The sequence below is a fragment of the Nilaparvata lugens genome, chromosome 3 (assembly GCF_014356525.2).
Source record: "Nilaparvata lugens isolate BPH chromosome 3, ASM1435652v1, whole genome shotgun sequence".
NCBI classification, from domain to species: domain Eukaryota; kingdom Metazoa; phylum Arthropoda; class Insecta; order Hemiptera; family Delphacidae; genus Nilaparvata; species Nilaparvata lugens.
In genome coordinates, this window is record NC_052506.1 from 81,008,262 (window position 1) to 81,028,515 (window position 20,254).

Here is a 20,254-nt window from a genome sequence, read left to right on the forward strand (position 1 = left end):
ATCCATCATCTTGAAAAATTACTTCATAATTTTTAAGATGATGGATGTATGTTTTTTATTAAATAAATTTTTTTTAATAAATGGAACAAATTAAAACATTCAATTTAACAGAATCATTTCAAGTATTTGTAAAAGGTGCTAGAGAAAAATTGAAATAATCTTACAAATTAAATGATCTATGAATAAATTAAAAAATGAGACTTTTTATAAAACCTCTAAAAATTTTTATCTATTAAATAGATTAATAAAATGGATCCTTTATTTAAAGAGATTAAACAAATTGGTGTTTTCACAAGCAAAAATTATAAAAAAATAAAAGATTTAGAACTTAATAAACCATATAAAATAGTTCAAATGGAAAAAATTAACACTAAAAAATATGGACATCAAATTATAGTAGAGTTAGAAGAATATAAAGTATTTTTACCTAATCGGTTAAAAAAACAATTGGATGATAAAAAAAATGAAAGAATTGAATAAAAAAGATTCAAATTTAATATTTTTAGGTTTAAATAAAAAAGATTATCCAATTATTGATTTTTCTTTAAATTAAATTCTCTAAAATTATTCTTTAAAATTTTTATTCATATTCCAATTTAAGTTTATTTTTTTACTAATTTCTTTAGAATATGATTAATAAAATCTAATTTTTTTGAAAATTTTAAAAACTCTAAAATTAAAATCTAATTTCTTCAAAATTTTAAAGACTAAAGTCTTTAATCTGAAAATTTTTGGATATTTTTTCAATTTGAACTTAATTAGTTGATTATTGAGTATCTTCCAGTAAAAAACTTGCAGACATTTTAAAAAAAAAGTACTGATTTATCTGTTTAAATTTGTGTCTCCGAAAGTGTCTTTGAACTGTCATATATTCATCTACTAAAGTCAACCTACTTTAGGTTATATAAAACTCAAATCAATACTTATTACTTCAAAACACAAATAGACATTACCCACTTTAATATCTTGATTTAATAGAGAAGAATTTATTTGTAATCAGGGTCATGCCCTTCATACAAATAGATGAGTACATAGTATTCCATAATAGGCCTACATAATTCACAAGTTGATTGAACAACTTTTCATAACAAGGACCTTTGAGTATTGTTGTTAGTTTGTTCAGTCACTTCTCTTACATAAGTTACATATATAGTGTAATTCAAAAAAAAAAATAAATTACATGATAGGTGTTTCCTTAAGAATCAAGAAAGCTTTTCATTAGAATCAGCAAAACAAATAAAATCTATATCACTTAAATACTGTCATTTCAATTTAGGTTAATAGCTTCCTCTTCAAAAATAATTAAAAATTTCAATTCATTTTAATAGGTACTCTAAATTTCTACAAAACATATACCGTTCATTTTCTTCCAACATTTATCAGTTTGAATATACAAATACCACCTTCCATTACACAAGAAAATCAAAAGGACTATTCTCAATTATTATACTTTAATTACATCACAATAAATACTTTGATGGAAGCTTTAATCGATAATAATTTCCTTAATTATATTATAAATCTATGACGTAGCTTTAGTAGCGGTTATAGGAGGAAAATTTCCATTGTGAGGTGACAATTTTTGATACTCTCTCTTCTTTACTTTTGAAAAAACTTCTAAAACGCAAGCGAACTAAACATGCTACTACAACAGAAGGTTGCAGAGCCAATAAAAGGAAAGACTAAAGCCGGCCGAAAGCCATAATACATATCAAATCACTACATAAGTTCAAGCAAATTCTATTCAGAGACTACATCTTCAGTTCTGTCAGTAGCAATGGACAGACGCTGAATGAATGCACTACGCTTCTGTCGTCTTGCCATAGACAGTTGTAACCGGCCTCACTAGATGGAACCTAACCAACGTTAACTGTGATTGGCAGTTACTATTTTCTAGAAAAATTTCCGCCAATAGAAAGGAACAGTACAACAATAACTTAAGATACATTCTCCCACCAAGTGACAGCCATTTTCCAAATTCCTAACCAAATAAGGCATGATCGATAATCAATCAGACACAAACTCCTTGCCTTATAAGGTCATGAACCAGACTGATGCTACAGGAAAATCTTTGTTTTTCTTAGTACTATAACTTCCACTCACACACACTAACAAAGTCAACACAACACAACGCAGAAAAGCAAAACAAGTGAAACAAACTGTTATACAGACTGACTTCCCATGATAATCCACACAATTCTCATCGTTTACAATTGGAACAATGAATACTGCTACATTTTAAAAAAACTGTTTATTATATTGAAATCCAATACTGCAGTTGTAGAAAAAATTTTGTATGTAATTCGAGCGGAAAGCTTCGGTCCTATGGTACCTGTTTTGACTCGAGCGATAAAGTCGCGTTTTACGCTCTTAATACATATAAATAGCTATTTCATCCATTCATGCATTTTTTCAAAGTAGATGAATTCAATTATCTGACTAACCTTTTGTATTCTTTCTGAAGCAATTATTTTTCTCAAGTCAATTTCCAATCATTCATCATTCAATTCATTTCCTTTCTCATACATGTTTCACAGAATGCTCTCAAGTTTTTCAAGAATGTTCAGTTTAACTTGTGAATTCATCATTCTCATTCCTGTACTGATGTTTGACTGCTGTTATTCTACTTTTATATCATTAAGAAAAACTAATATTCAACACTCGTCTCATGATATTGTTAGAGCACTGATGAAGAAACACTCGTACATTGATCCGCAACGCATTGCAGTTATGGGAGAGTCCTATGGAGGATGGATTGCTACCAATCTTCTAGCGAGAGACACCGAAAACATTTTCAAATGTGGAATAGTCATGAATCCAATCACAAATTTCATGTATTATGGTAAGAGGACAAATTTTAGGCTACCGACACTCCGGTGAATAATCTAGAATTCAACTATGATGATGATTATCATTCAAGAAATAACATATTTAAAACGTTGGCCTATATTGTTACACACATAACGGTGGCTAAATAGTGAAGTGTTGAATTGGAATTTATGTAGTGGAATTTTTCCATTATTGAAAAACAAAGTTTTATTTTTGTCACGTATACACATTTATTGGACAGGACTACAGTTTCGTGTTGAAACCAATGCATTTTCAGCTACCTGTTGAACACACTACAGTACAGCTGATAACGTGATGGTTTCAACACGAAATTGATAAAAAGAACACAATCATTTAAAATGATCGTGTTCATACTTTACAGCTGGCTTTACGTCAGCTTATGAATTTCGGGAATGCGATATTTTGATTTTCCACAGATCGAGTGCGTCTCACTCACTTTTTTACTATCCACAGACGACGAAAGTCTCAGCTGTTTCTCCAAGGATGAATTTATTATCCTTTCAATGTCATTCTGTGAGTTTTCTCAGGGATGATACCTAGTGCAATCGAATTTTCATATCATAAACCCACTATGTTTCAAATTTCCTGAAAATCGTTTTCGAGATCTGTTGAACATAGATAACCAAATAATATAAAAATATATACAGAAATTGGCCGCTTAATATGATAGGATTGGAGATAGAAACTGTTTTGGTTGAATACTTGTTGGTTGATTGTGAAATATTGATTACTGCCAATGAATGAATAATCATATATTATTCGACTAAAAAGTATCTTTCACGTAATTCCAACTCAGGTTGGTCGAAAATCATTGGAAATTCAATAATATTCATCGGTTATTTTTCAATAGATCTCAAGTACCTAGCTCATACAATAATAACCATTACTTTTTCTAGGTTGAGAGCCGTTGATAATTAATAGTTTATTGTAATTGATAATATGGTATTGATAATTAGTTTAAATGGTAGATTCAATATTGAAATTGAGGAATTGTTTGTTGATCATTGCAACATCTCAAGTATAGTATTTGGTACTGAAACTGCTATCAAACTTCATACCAATCAATATAAGCAACGTTAAACAAGAGCTAAATAAGTTTTATTTGAGAAAATGTGATCAACATCAATTATTATTGCTCTCCCATTATCAATCGTTGTTCTTTCATACCTCTCTCCTCTTAATATATTTTTCTCTGTGAGTGATGCAAGTTTATGTTAATTTTCCTTTTCAGATGCCTTTTATACTGAGAAACTCATGGGTCTGCTCGCGGATAATCCAGCAGGCTACAACTACACTGATGTTACACAGCTTTATGAGGGCTTTAGAGGGAAGAAGTTTCTGCTGATGGCAGGGACATTAACTACTGAATCTCTATATCTACACAGTGCGGCCCTTGCTAGGAGTTTGCAGATGAATCTTGTTCCTTTCCGATTCATGGTAAATCTAAATATGTTCTCCACAAAATGCACTCTCATTTATCCCACGGACAATATACAATAACATCATAGCCTACAATATTCAAGTAATACATTTAGGCCCAGTTTCTAGGATTCAATGTATCAAATCTATGGTTCAATAGTCCATTAGATTCAAAAAGTGAGATCCACGTTAGAATGATAGTGGAGGAAGATAGGAGAACAGCAATGCCAAGTCTCTGTCATGTCACTGCCTTCTATAGAGGAAAGCTGATACCAGTATATTTGATATGATATTAACTGTTCATTCTTGTTTGAAATAGTAAATTATATTCTATTCATCATAATATTTTTCGATAATTGAATACTAGATTCTCTCAATAGGAGATTGGATATTTCCTGAACTAATGATATGTCTACATTGTTCATCTACCATTATGACGTGGACCTCACTATAGAATCCGAATCTTATTTTTCTGGAAACTGCGTTTAATTCATAGAAAATATTTTTATGATTTGAGGACATGCTGTTATGATTCACATCAAATTCGGTCACATACTTGATTCTCTCCATTAGTAAGTCGAAATTATACAGAATGGTACAATTGTCACTTAGTAGGTCTACGGACCCAGTGATAATAATTTTAAATTGGTTTTCACTTTTGAGTAAAAGTCAAGGAAATTTCGAGGTGCATTGAGTGGTAGAGAGGTGTAAAATCTGACAAAGCATTTATTGGAACGGTTCCACTTGTTACTCATTCCGCTACTACGTAGACATCAAGTCATCATTTTCCGTCTGCGCTGTCTGGTGACGTCACAGTCACGGTTCTACGGCACTGCTTTAATCAAGTTGGTTTCCTATATTATTCGTATTATTCGTCGTGTTATTTGTCATTTCAATTCTAATATTTGTACTATTCGATTTTTTGGAATTTAATTTGTCTTTAGGCATCTTACTTTCTAGATATTTGTTACTTTTTCACCAAACGTTTGTAAACGTTTTCGTACGTGGCTGACATTTCCGCTTTCCCTTTTTGTTGCTAGCGCATCTAGCTTGCTTCTTTTCTTTCAATGGAGTCTAGTCGGTGTGTGCACATCTCGCGCCCGGTCTAAACTTTTCATCCAAATTCATCTGATCTACAGAACATTTTTAAAAGTGAATTATTCTTTCAAATTAATTCGTTCATTCTATTCTTCAATTGTGATTCAATTATTCATCGATTTCTTCACTTATTTACTCTGATAAACTTTGTCAAAATTGCAACCTCTTGTGGGCGTTTATCGCTATTTATCTGATCTACGGAACGTTTTTAAAGTGTGAATTACTCCTTCAAATTAATTCGTTAATTCTATTCTTCAATTGTGATTCAATTATTCATCGATTTCTTCGCATATTTATGCTGATAAACTTTGTCAAGTTCACAACCTTGTGTGGGCGTCAATTGCCATTCTTCTAATGATTGGCTTCACCTCTTGAAACTCAAACTTTCAAGTTCATCTCTACCATTTGGAAATCAATCTAAAAATTCCACAACTTGAAGGTCGGATTATTCATTTGGAATTCTACATGCTCCTGCTTACATTTCCACTGGGGGATTTGCCTGCTGTGGTGGACGCTTCCATTCTTGTCATCGCATGGCCAGATCACATCGTCGCTTGCTGATGTCCTGTTCCTTGGGGTATTGTGGATTCATTGCCTGTCTGCCTGGCTGCATCTCCTCTTCAAAATTTTATTCAGGTTACGTAAATCGTTCTATTCAATTTTCATTTACGTATGTATTACATAATTGTTTTATTGATGTCTATCTTGACATTCAATTCACTGAGGCCACTGACGCCTATTAATGGTTCTATTGATGTCTATCTTGACATTCAATTCATTGAGGCCACCGACGCCCATTAATCGTTTTATTGATGTCTATCTTGACATTCAATTCACTAAGGCCACCGACGCCTATTAATTATTCTATTGATGTCTATCTTGACATTCAAATCACTGAAGGCCTATGCCGCCTATATAATTGTACTCAATATTAACAACTATTTTTATTGGATTTGACTGCTACCCTTGGCTTTACAAGTGATATTCTGAGGCCACTGATGCCTGTTAATTGTTTTGTTGATGTCTATCTTGACATTCAATTCACTGAGGCCACCATCGCCTATTAATTGTTCAACTAATGTCTAACTTGACATTTAATTTACTGAAGGCCTATGCCGCCTATATTTTAATGTATTCTATTTGTTGAGCACTATCTACAGCTCATTGTCATTTTTTATTATTCCTTTTGTACTATTGATGTCTGTCTTGACATTCAATTCACTGAGGCCACTGAAGCCTATTAATTGTTCAATTGATGTCTAACTTGACATTTAATTTACTGAAGGCCTATGCCACCTATATTTTACTGTATTCTATTTGTTGAGCACTTTCTACAGCTCATTGTCATTTGTTATTATTCCTTTTGTACTATTGATGTCTGTCTTGACATTCAATTCACTGAGGCCACTGACGCCTATTAATTGTTCAATTGATTTCGGCTCAATCTACCTTCAATTGTTTTTGTATGTGGCCATCTGCCTATTATTATTTTATTATTATTAAATCTTATCTTGTTGACTCATTTGGTCTTTTATTGGCGTACTTATCACACTTTAAGCTATCAGTATTTTTATGCACAGAATTCAAAGATTTATTTGTAGATATTAATACCAACTATCATTCACAGTCCACTGCCCTGACCTTGGATTCTGTCATAAAAATTGGTCCTCCGGGCCGGATTTTTTGATCCAGTGTTTACCTAGGATAATTGTCAATTTTTATTACCCATTTCTTGGTCCATTGAACCTTAGGGTTTCAGTGACCATGTGCCTAATAGTCTAGCTTGACGCCAATGATTAGGTCCCACTCTAGAGTATATTTTATTCCATTGTACCTTTGTATGTTTATATTGTTTAATATTAAGCATTCACACACTTGTTTCAAATTTTCAGTACTGGCTGCAACTCAAAGCATGCTGCGACGTGTATGCACCAGCTATCTACTATCTTGTACCCTGAGAGACTGAACCACACTGAACTGGTCACAGACGGCTATTGCGCATTGAGAAAACAACACACGGCAAACTACACCGCCATGCGAGCTCGCTACTTGACTTGCCGCACAGCAAGCTTGATACAACTTGCCTCAAACGCACAGGCGTGCCTCTCTGCATACTGGACCAGCGCCCAAAGTTGCTTGTTGGTGCAGCATTGCTACAGTGCAGCATCGTTTTGTTCACTCAGGTTTTTCTGTTAATTTTTAAGCATGTCCGATCATGAGGAAGATTCACTTCCTGAGCCTTCTGCTCTTTCCAATGCAAGAGACAATTTACACCACGAAATAGATTGGTTCATAACCAGCTATAGCGATTATGTTGTGGACACTGAAGCCACTTATTATCAATTGTTGACTGTCAAAAACGAACTAGGTTCACTTAGAATTAAGTATGATAAAGTCCATGAACAGTTATGGAATTCAGAGTTGCAAGCACAAGACACTTCAACTCATTTTGAAATACTTAATAAGTTTATCTCCATTACCTCTAAGGCAAACGCTGCATTAACTGCTTTTGAAAGCAGACAACGCAACAATGAGGCCACTGCTGATGCTTCCCAGCGGCCAACATCTCAAAACTCACATTTGGCAAATTTTCAGTTGCCTCAGATTCCGCTTCCACGCTTCAATGGGGAGCTTTCAAAATGGCAAGCATTCTCAAGTGCTTTTACCAATATTATTGGTAATCAGGATAATATAATTGACTCATTGAAATTTTTCTATCTTCGTCAATCACTCAGTGGTGAAGCTCTCGCTAGAGTGGAACACATTGAAGCTGACGAAAATGGTTTTCAGCTTGCATGGAACCTCTTAAGGGAGAGGTATGACAATAAGAGATTAATTGCTGCCAGGCACGTCACGGCAATTGAATCTCCTCCTACCATAAAATGTAACTGTCCGCAATCATTACGGGCATTCATTGACTTTTGCAAGTCCCACATCACCGCACTCGAAGCGCTTCAACTTGGAGTCCAAATCAAGGACTTATTGTACATGCACAAAATGTTGTTGCAGTTGGATACTGCTACTGTTCGAGAATGGGAAAAGAGTGTTGGTATACACGACATTCCCACCATTGATAAATTTTGGAATTTTTTGGAATCACAATGCAAAATCATGGAAGCTGTTGCTTCAAGCTCAGCTAACCATCATCAAGGAAATGTACAGCAAAGTACATCCAACTCGGTTGGTGCTCATAGCAAGCCGAAGTTCAATCAAAATCAATCGAATGTTCAAGCTAGGATGCAGGTTACTACCTCTTCTATGTCACCTTGTAGTTTTTGTAATTCTGTTGGTCATTTTCCAAATCGTTGTAATGAATTATTGAAATTGCAGGTTACTGATCGTTGGAATGCTGTCCGTGACAAAAGGTTATGTTATAATTGCCTCAAGCCTTTCACACCCAATCATGTTTGTTTGGACAAATCGTGTACACTTTGTGGCAAGAGTCACCACACTGTTCTTCATAGGTCGTATCCTCAATCACGAGACACTCAGCCTACTTCTAAGGATAAGGTAACTTCAAATGTTATTCACTCTCAATCTTTTGCTCCCTCCAAGGGTAAGAATGCTGGCTTGAATTCCGTCATGGTTCAGAATGCGGAAACAACTAAACAAGCTGTTCCTCATGCAGAACAGCCTCAGAAGAACTCTCATGTCACAATAAGCTCCACTTCGTCACTGTGTTTGCAACAGCAATCAACTGTCACCTTGTTACCTACTGCCGAAGTTTCGGTTCAATCTTCTAGTGGGGAATTTATTAAAGCAACTGTGCTTTTAGATTCTTGCTCTGATTGTAATTTGATGTCAACTAGGTTGGCTGAAAAATTGTCACTTGCTGCTTTGTATTCTGACACTTTGATTCATAGTGTAGGTGAGAATAAGACCAAATCATCTATTTCTCATTCAGTTTGCTTGTCTTCATCTGATCGTTCGTGGTCAGTTGAAGAAAATTGTATTGTAGTTGATAGCATATCATCTAATGTTCCTAGTGTGAACATCGATCTTTCCAAAATTAAAATTCCCGTTGAACTCAAATTAGCAGATCCATTGTTTGATCAATCTAAACCTGTAGATTTGTTACTTGGTGCTGGTATATTCGCATCTATACTTCAGCCTGGTGAATTGTATCTGGCTCAAAACGCTCCCATTCTTCAGAAAACCAGTCTAGGTTGGGTCATATTTGGTTCTTGTAAAACCATTCATCCTATTGCAGCACCTCGTTCGTGCCTCCCTGCTTCGCCTGTGGCCGCTCCCCGTAGGGTCATGTCGAATTTTCTAACTTCAAATGATGTCTCTCATCAGTTAGAGAAATTTTGGAAACTGGAAGAAATCTCTCCTCTGCTTCCTCCCTCGCCTGAGGTTTTGAAACTTGAAAAGCACTACAGAACCACTACCACGCGTCTTGAAGACAGACGGTTTATGGTCACTCTTCCCAAAAAGGATAGTTCCCACTCATTGGGTCATTCCCAATTTCAAGCATTGAACCGATTTCATTTATTAGAAAAACGGTTATCATCAAATGTTGAATTAAAAACTCAATACACAGCTTTCATGGAAGAATATCAACAGTTGAATCACATGTCACCAGTGCCTCCAGCACCGGATAATGAAAATGCTACTTCATTCCTCATCACCCGGTTTCTAAACCTGATTCGACCACTACAAAATTACGTGTAGTATTTGACGCTTCTGCTAAATCTACCACTGGAACATCGCTTGATGAAGTATTGTATGTTGGTCATACAGATCAGCCTGAACTGTTTGATATAGTTCTGTGCTTTCGCACATATCAAATAGCCTTCATTGCGGACATTACTAAAATGTACCGTCAAATCTTAGTTCATCCCTCTGACCGTAACCTTCAGAGAATATTTTGGAGATCTGATGCTACTCTACCCATTCAAGAATTCACCTTGAATACTGTAAGTTACAGCACTTCGCCGGCAGCCTTCTTAGCTACTCGTATGCTTCATCATTTGGCCAATCTTGATATGGCACCCAACTCTGCTGTAGCTAATGTTATTAAAAATCACTTTTACGTTGATTACCTTATTTCTGGTTCTTCGGTTACAGAAGCTAAACATTCAGTTCAACAATTGATTAGCACATTAGCTCAGGGTGGTTTCGAGCTTAGGAAATGGTTGTCTAACTCTCCTGAAGTTCTCGCTACTATTCCTTCTGATCTGCTTGAAGCAAACACTTCCAAACCGTTGTCTAATTTCAATGATAGTGTGGTCAAGGCACTAGGCCTCATTTGGAATTCCACTCTAGACGTCTAAACTATTTCCTCTAATGTTGCTGATGTATTACATAAAACATCTTTCACTAAAAGAGAGCTTCTCTCTTGCATTTCAAGCATGTTCGATCCATTAGGTTTGATTTCTCCTGTGGTCATTTCACCCAAAACACTTTTTCAAAAACTCTGGTTATTAAAGATTGATTGGGATCAAAAAATTCCGCAAGATCTGTTGGAAACTTGGTTGAAAATTCTGCATGAATTGCCGAACATTGTTAACATATCACTCCCGCGTTGTGTGTTATCAAAGGACTCTGATGCCTCTCTTGAATTGCATGGCTTCACCGATGCTAGTCTCACTGCTTACGGCGCCTGTATTTACGTCAGAAGGACCTCTCTCGGTAGCAGTGAAGCTCGGTTGCTCACTTCCAAGTCCTGCATTGCCTCTTTAAACCCAGTTCTCTCTGTTCCCAGATTAGAACTACAGGCAGCTCTGCTACTTTCACGTCTTGTGAATAAGGTTTTAAAGGCTTCGAATCTTACTTTTTCTAATGTGTATTTGTGGACTGACTCGAAAACAGTCTGTGACTGGTTAAGAGCCCCTCCTGATCGTTCTAATATTTTTGTAGCTGTACGCATTTCTGGAATTCAGAATTCAACTTTTAACTTTAATTGGAATCATGTTCGTACTAGTAACAATCCTGCTGATTTGATATCTCGAGGTTGTACACCCAATCAGCTGGCCGCTAGTCATCTGTGGTGGAATGGTCCTTCGTGGCTATCTATGCCGAGTAGTTCTTGGGATTCTTTCTCTAGCAATGTTACCATTTCTCGATCAGTCCAGGTATTAGCTACTACTTCTTCTCATAATGATGTTATCTCAGGCACAATCAATAGTTGCTCCACTTATCACAAAATTGTTCGTACAACAGCGTATGTTCTACGGTTCATTCATAATTGTAGGAAACAAAATTCAGTCGCTCCGTGCTTTGGTCAATTTGCTATCTCTGAAATTTCAGAAGCTGAAAATTGTATCTTCAAATCCATTCAAGAAGAGGCCTTCTCTGCTGAACTTAAAGCATTGCGTCAAAATCAGGAGCTATTGCCTAATAGCTCTATTAAAGCCTTGTCACCATTCATTCACTCAGATTCACTGCTCAGAGTTGGTGGACGTTTGCAAAATGCAAATGCCTCCTTCGATTATGAACATCAAATATTGTTGCCCAGCAATCATAAATTCACTCGTGCATTGATTGTTGCTCACCATCGTCGTCTAAGTCATGCTGGTGTGCAGGCCACCATGGCCAGTGTAAGACAACGATTTTGGTTTCCTTCCACCCGTCGCACCATCAAAAGTGTATTGCGGCATTGCATAATGTGTTTTTGCTTTTCGGCTCTTCGTTCTGAGCAAATCATGGGTAGTTTACCAGCGGCCCGCGTTCAGGCTAATTTTCCCTTTTATAATTGTGGTTTGGATTACGCCAGTCCTATTTCCATCCGTGTAGGTGGCCCCAAATCTCGTTCATTTTCTAAGGCATACTTGTCGCTGTTTGTGTGTATGGTAACTCGTGCCGTTCATATTGAAACTGTCTCGGAACTTACTTCCAAGGCATTTATTGCCGCTCTGATTCGGTTTTCTGCTCGTCGTGGCATTCCACATTCTATTTTTTCGGACAACGCCACAACTTTCGTTGGTGCCAACAATGAGCTACATGAGCTCCACGAATTTTTGTCCTCTGATCGTCTCAAATCAGATATTCATGACACTATGTATGTACTAAACATCCAATGGCACTTCATTCCCCCTCGGGCTCCGCACTTCGGTGGACTCTGGGAGAATGCGGTAAAAAACTTCAAACACATATTCCGTGTAGTTACATTCAACAAGGTATTTAACTCTGAAGAAACCTGTACTCTTGCTGCTCAGGTTGAAGCCATCTTGAATTCGCGCCCTCTTGTTCCCTTGTCGGAAAATCCACATGATCTTGCCTACTTGTCTCCAGGTCATTTTTTGATTGGACGTCCACTTACGTCATTACCCTTCTTACCGCCTAACACCAAACACATTGATCATTGTTCACGTTGGTATCAACTTGCTGTTTCTATCCAGGAGCTTTGGGATCGGTGGTCTCGTGAATATTTAACCACTCTTCAGAAAAAAGGCAAATGGCTAAACAATTGTGAAAATTTGAAGGTCGGTACGGTTGTCATCTTGAAGGATCCTGGTTCCGCGCAGTCCACTTGGAAGCTGGCGCGCATTACTGAAGTTCATCCCAGTAAGGATGACAAGGTTCGAGTTGTCACTGTTCTCACTCCCTCTGGCACCTTTTAGAGAGCTATTTCGAGTTTAGCACCTCTTCCCATTGATAAGGATTCTAGTTAATCCCCTTGCTCTTATGGTTCATTTTGTATTTTTAGGTTTCATTGTTTTTTCCCCTGGTTCTCACATGGGGCCCAGTTTTCAATTTCCAATTGCCTTGCCAGATTTTACATATTTCTTACTTTTTCTTATTGTGCCATACCCCCGTATGACACAAGGGGCCCAGTTTATGTAAAATCCGACAAAGCATTTATTGGAACGGTTCCACTTGTTACTCGCTCCGCTACTACGTAGACATCATGTCATCATTTTCCATCTGCACTGTCCGGTGACGTCACAGTCACGGTTCTATGGCACTGCTTTGATCAAGTTGGTTTCCTATATTATTCGTATTATTTGTCATGTTATTTGTCATTTCAATTTTAATATTTGTACTATTCGATTTTTTGGAATTTAATTTGTCTTTAGGCATCTTACTTTCTAGATATTTGTTACTTTTTCACCAAACGTTTGTAAACGTTTTCGTACGTGGCTGACATTTCCGCTTCCCCTTTTTGTTGCTAGCGCATCTAGCTTGCTTCTTTTCTTTCAATAGAGTCTAGTCGGTGTGTGCACATCTCACGCCCAGTCTAAACTTTTCATCCAAATTCATCTGATCTACGGAACGTTTTTAAAAGTGAATTATTCTTTCAAATTAATTCGTTTATTCTATTCTTCAATTGTGATTCAATTATTCATTGATTTCTTCACTTATTTACTCTGATAAACTTTGTCAAAATTGCAACCTCGTGTGGGCGTTTATCGCTATTTATCTGATCTACGGAACGTTTTTAAAGTGTGAATTACTCCTTCAAATTAATTCGTTTATTCTATTCTTCAATTGTGATTCAATTATTCATCGATTTCTTCGCATATTTACGCTGATAAACTTTGTCAAGTTCACAACCTCGTGTGGGCGTCAATTGCCATTCTTCTAACGATTGGCTTCACCTCTTGAAACTCAAACTTTCAAGTTCATCATCTCTACCGTTTGGAAATCAATCTAAAAATTCCACAACTTGAAGGTCTGATTATTCGTTTGGAATTCTACATGCTCCTGCTTACATTTCCACTGGGGGATTTGCCTGCTGTGGTGGACGCTTCCATTCTTGTCATTGCATTGCCTGATCACATCGTCGCTTGCTGATGTCCTGTTCCTTTGGGTATTGTGGATTCATTGCCTGTCTGCTTGGCTGCATCTCCTCTTCAAAATTTTATTCAGGTTATGTAAATCATTCTATTCAATTTTCATTTACGTATGTATTACATAATTGTTTTATTGATGTCTATCTTGACATTCAATTCACTGAGGCCACTGATGCCTATTAATGGTTCTATTGATGTCTATCTTGACATTCAATTCATTAAGGCCACCGACGCCTATTAATCGTTTTATTGATGTCTATCTTGACATTCAATTCACTAAGGCCACCGACGCCTATTAATTATTCTATTGATGTCTATCTTGACATTCAAATCACTGAAGGCCTATGCCGCCTATATAATTGTACTCAATATTAACAACTATTTTCATTGGATTTGACAGCTACCCTTGGCTTTACAAGTGATATTCTGAGGCCACTGACGCCTGTTAATTGTTTTGTTGATGTCTATCTTGACATTCAATTCACTGAGGCCACCGACGCCTATTAATTGTTCAACTGATGTCTAACTTGACATATTTTTTACTGAAGGCCTATGCCGCCTATATTTTAATGTATTCTATTTGTTGAGCACTATCTACAGCTCATTGTCATTTTTTATTATTCCTTTTGTACTATTGAAGTCTGTCTTGACATTCAATTCACTGAGGCCACTGACGCCTATTAATTGTTCAATTGATGTCTAACTTGACATTTAATTTACTGAAGGCCTATGCCGCCTATATTTTACTGTATTCTATTTGTTGAGCACTTTCTACAGCTCATTGTCATTTGTTATTATTCCTTTTGTACTTTTGATGTATGTCTTGACATTCAATTCACTGAGGCCACTGACGCCTATTAATTGTTCAATTGATGTCTAACTTGACATTTAATTTACTGAAGGCCTATGCCGCCTATATTTTAATGTATTCTATTTGTTGAGCACTATCTACAGCTTATTGTCACTTATTATTATTCCTTTTGTAAATCATTAAGATTGAAATTTGCAGCAATAACCTTTTCATTATAGCACTCAATTTATATTCGCAATTCAGGTATCATTAATATTACCTTTTCGATTATTGTCAGGCTTCAATGGTCATTGATGTCATTGACCTAATTTCATTTAAATTTTGTATTTCTCTAACGTTTTTCTATCACATGTTGTAATTATCCCAAGATTTTCGACTCAATCTACCTACAATTGTTTTTGTATGTGGCCATCTGCCTATTATTATCTTATTATTATTAAATCTTATCTTGTTGACTCATTTGGTCTTTTATTGGCGTACTTACCACACTTCAAGCTATCAGTATTTTTATGCACAGAATTCAAAGATTTATTTGTAGATATTAATACCAACTATCATTCACAGTCCACTGCCCTGACCTTGGATTCTGTCAGAGGACTTATAAGTCCTAACTCCGCCAAATAGAGGATTTTTCATTTCTTTTCATTCCAATTTCATTAACAAATTATTCCGAAAAATGTTGTCACTAAGATTCCCGTACAATACACTATTATTTTTATGGGAACACTTATGCTGGAGATACGAATAATTTTCTTATGCTCCTCTTTCCATTCCAGTTTTGTTCGGTTCCATCTTCGTTATGCTGGGTTTCATCCAGATAGTATAGAATGAGAAGTTCTATGATAATCATTTATAAAATGACATTCTATACTCTATGGTTCCATCTTCGATGTTTTGCTCTGTTTGGTCAATTATATTGTGTGATAATTGTTTAAATGAAAAAGACTGAGAAATTGTCAAAAAACCACAGATTTATTGATACTTGGGAAGACCAGTTTCGGTTATTACACCATTGCTGTCGATCTCTGATAAACAATCCCAGTTTCTCAGAGATTGACAATGGTGTAATAACCGAAACCGATCTTTCTAAGTATCAATAAATCTGTGGTTTTTTGATAATTTCTTGGTCATTTTCATTCAATATGAATAATTACCACAATAACAACTTCTCAACTACACAAAAAGTGATAATTGTTTCTCAGAGCAGAAGGTCGAGGGACAGACAAATCCGAGGATCTGGTAGGTCACACTACCCGTGAAATGATAATATTGTATTACCCAAAGATCTCCTGCAAAATCATTATTGTGTTTCCCTGTGTGCGATGTTGCACCATAGTGTTGCAGCCAGGAGTCACGTTCATCAAATTCTAGAAAATTTTCCATGATGTTCTGTTCATGAAAATTTCTGTTCATTCATGTAAAAAATTGGGCCTTCAAAATTATTCTCTTGCACATCATAGTAGCCAACATTAAACATCTAATCTCTCCGAACATAGAGGGGTTTCATGGGAAATGTAAGAGCTTTCTGAAATCCAAAATCTTTTTCTCTGGCTATTTACTCATCCATCCAGATGATATCACGTCAACATGACCCGAACACTATCAAAAAAGAAACTTAAAAATAATGTTGAGCAAGTTTCTTCCCCATTCAGGTTCATGAAGCTTCAGAGCTCTTGAAACTTTGTACAGGGGTATATTCTGGCATTATTACATACTATGTGGCCTACCTCACAAGATGCTTTACCGAAATATGTTGCCAACAAAGACAATGAGACTTGTAGAGAACTGAATTTCCGCCTCAATAATGGCATTAATTTCAAATGTACTAATTTTAGGAACTGGGGTTACATACTAAACCAACATAAGCACTACAGATGCAGATTCATAATTGTGTCATGCACTCGCAATTACCTACTTTATTTTCTATAGTTTTCACTTCCCAAATTGATAAAATAGCTTTGTATTGTGAATGGTGTAATACTGCAGTGATCAATAATGATAATAATAATTAAGTTGATTAGTATGCATTGATGGAAATTCCTACCACTACGTATCTTATATCGATAAAGAATAATGTCACCTTTCACTCTATAATAAATATATCATTTGCTTTTTTGTAGCCTTTCATTGAAGAAAGATATATTGACTCAAGTTGGTCAATTGCAAACTTTCCAATCTTCTACTTTATGGAACAAGTTCAATTCTTGTCGGAATTCTATGGAGTGGTACCAAAAACCAAAGCCTGAAAATGCAATGTCGGACTTCAATCATTCAATACTATCATTATAATATTATCTATCTATTATAGTCATAAGGGGTATTCATGATCCTGAGTTAGCTATCCAAGGACTATATGCACCATCTACATTAAACGCTAAACAACAATATTACTTACTGGTCACATTCATTCTGATTAGTTACATTCCAGGTTTAAATGATCTGATGATTTATCTCGGTTTAAACTGAGATGGTGCATATGGGCATATGTTCCTTATTCGAGCTATTTTTTAATTCGAATCAACTTTTTTCTGTAATATCCTGTATTACAAATCAATAAAGTAGATATAAACTGAGATTTAGGACTGACTTTTTTGCTCGAAATCCCCTCCCCCCTCTCACCCCTCGTCCATCCCACCTCCCCTTCCATCCCACTTCCCTTTGGGTGGGGGGTGTTCTAAAAATAGATTTTCCCTTCCCCTTGCCCAGTGGTGGTGAGGGGGATGAAAAGAGAGAGATATATCGTTCTCTCTCTCTCTCACTCCCCTTCCCCCTCCCCAGTATAGATGAGGGAAAAAATAATTTCCCTTTGAGGGGGAAAAATTCCCTTGCTGACAGATTGAAGTGAATCCTTCACTCTAATGCTATACTGACAGATTGAAGTGAATCCTTTTCTCTAATGCTATACTGACAGATTGAAGTGAATTGAGAAATTCCCTATCACTCTACATCTAATGCTATACTTTCAGATTAAAGTGAATCCTTTTCTCTATTGCTATGCTGACAGATTGAAGTGAATCCTTTTCTCTAATGCTATACTGTACTAGTGAATCCCTCTCTACATCTAATGCTATACTGTCAGATTGAAGTGAATTGAGAAATTCCCTATCACTCTACACCTAATGCTATAGTGTCAGATTAAAGTGAATCCTTTTCTCTATTGCTATGCTGACAGATTGAAGAGAATCCTTTTCTCTAATGCTATACTGTACTAGTGAATCCAGAGAGAGAGAGATGTCAATGATTCTCTCCCAATCGAAATAGTTAAACAGCATGTTAACATCTCAAGCGATTAGACTAAAGTGATGCGTGAGCCTGCTCGTGTGCGTGCTAGACTCCCTTGTCTAGACAAATGACACGTGCGCTCTGCTCCCTGTGAGGTCGGCTTCTAAGTCCGATAACTCCTGCACCGAAAACCGTTACATTCAATCATACACACATGAAAAAATGTCTAGATCGATTTATCATCTGTGACATGTGTTTAGCCGTTAAAGTTCATTATACTTAAAATTTCATTCTCTCTCATAATATGTCAAGTGTCATCCTTTTACAAGATTTTATGTTTTCGAAGTCAAACCGATACATTCAATCATAGTAACATGAAAAATGTCTAGTCTGATTTATTGTGTTGAAGCAGCATGTGTTCAAATTCATTATACTTCAAATTTCTCTCTCTCTCTCTCATAATATGTCAAGTGTTTACAAGATTTATGCAAAACCAAAACAATCAATCATAGTCACATGAAAAATGTCTAGTCTGATTTATCATCTGTGACATGTGTTTAACCGTTTAAATTCATTATACTTCAAATTTCATTTTCTCTCATAATATGTCAAGTGTCATCCTTTTACAAGATTTATGCAAAAACCGATACATTCAATCATAGTAACATGAAAAATGTCTAGTCTGATTTATCGTGTTGAAGCAGCATGTGTTTAAATTCATTATACTTCACTCTCTCTCATAATATGTCATCCCTTTACAAGATTTATGCAAAAACCGATACAATCAATCATAGTCACATGAAAAAATGTCTAGACTGATTTATCGTTTTGAAGCAGCATGTGTTTAAATTCATTATGCTTCACTCTCTCACGCAAGTGTTCACAAGATTTTATGTTTTCGGGGTCAATACGACCCCTTTGTACTGTGCTAACCCCATTTTTTCTGTAATTATTTCGGCTACCTGATTTTCTGTAACAACAACAATGACTTATCAGTAGAAGTGAAAAAGGTAGAGCCATATCCCACCAACTATGACGTTCCTTCACCAATACTTGAACCATCCATCCAGTCATCTAGTGGAGATTCTTCAAGCAGAAACCTTACACTGTCACAACCACAGAACATGCAAAAATCTTATCATCAACCTCATCACAATTGTCCTATCCAGCATCAATCAAGAAAGAACATTATGCCTCACTGCAAAAACAAAAGGAAGGAGCTGAAATTCCACCAGTGCAGCCCAGGCATACACAAGAAAGATTCTGGCAGTGATACCAGATCCAGGACAATGTCAAAACCAGATGTCAGCAAGCCACCACCGGATTGGGACCAAACCAAAGTAGAACAGCGACAAGGTGACCCACCCTGGCAGAGGATGATCACTACCATTTTGGCAATTATCATCCAACACATACTCATCATTTCAAGGTTGCAAAAACGAAGGCTGCAAGCTGGAGTGAAACTTGGATGGGGGGTGTCACCACCTGTGTCAATAAGATTTCAACATGTCAAATCCAGCAGGCTAAAGAATTCTCCATGGACTTACCCACTACGACCAGCTCTGATGAGTGGAGACAAATCCCTCTTGATCAAGCCAGGAAGGCATAATGATTGTTATTGATTATGTTTACACTTAGTTGAATTTATTATAATAGATAAGTTATGTCAGATCAAACTCTCATGTAGAGAGAAGTTGAGAGAAGTGCCATTGTAGACTAGAGATAAGCCATTATGGTATATCTGTAAAACATTTTGAAAACAACCCCTCTACCCTTTAGACTCCTTCACCCTTCCTTACAATCCTTTACTGGCATAATGATAAGCAAGAAAATGCAAGTGATGAACCAACAGTGATGAAAAAGAGACAGTGTGGTCCTGAAAGTTGCCGTGTCAAGCCGTATCGTGTCTAGCATCCCCTGTCGTGTCTCATGTCAGGTATTGTGCTGTAAAGACCATGTTTGTTGAAATATGTGAAGTTGGGCTAAGAGAAACGCGTGCGTAAGGGTAAGCATTCCTGACTAGCAATTGGGAGGTACCGGGTTTGATTCCCAGGCTGACAACTAATTTTTGGATAGTAGTTCTCTACGAATTTCCATCTAGCTGTTAACCCTGTTG

The 20,254-nt window shown here is 36.3% G+C and overlaps 1 protein-coding gene across 2 annotated transcripts in view; it reads left to right on the top strand.

Annotated features, from left to right (window-relative positions):
• Nucleotides 1–17,489, top strand: part of LOC111064044 (venom dipeptidyl peptidase 4) — a 77,126-nt gene extending 59,637 nt beyond the window's left edge. For both annotated transcript variants that reach the window (XM_039424761.1, XM_039424760.1), the window contains 3 exons: nt 2,682–2,842; nt 4,082–4,287; nt 17,037–17,489. In XM_039424761.1, the coding sequence (XP_039280695.1) occupies nt 2,682–2,842; nt 4,082–4,287; nt 17,037–17,162 (493 nt within the window). In that variant the 3' untranslated portion in view covers nt 17,163–17,489. The remainder of the gene's footprint in view (nt 1–2,681; nt 2,843–4,081; nt 4,288–17,036) is intronic.
• Nucleotides 17,490–20,254: the final 2,765 nt, after the last annotated feature.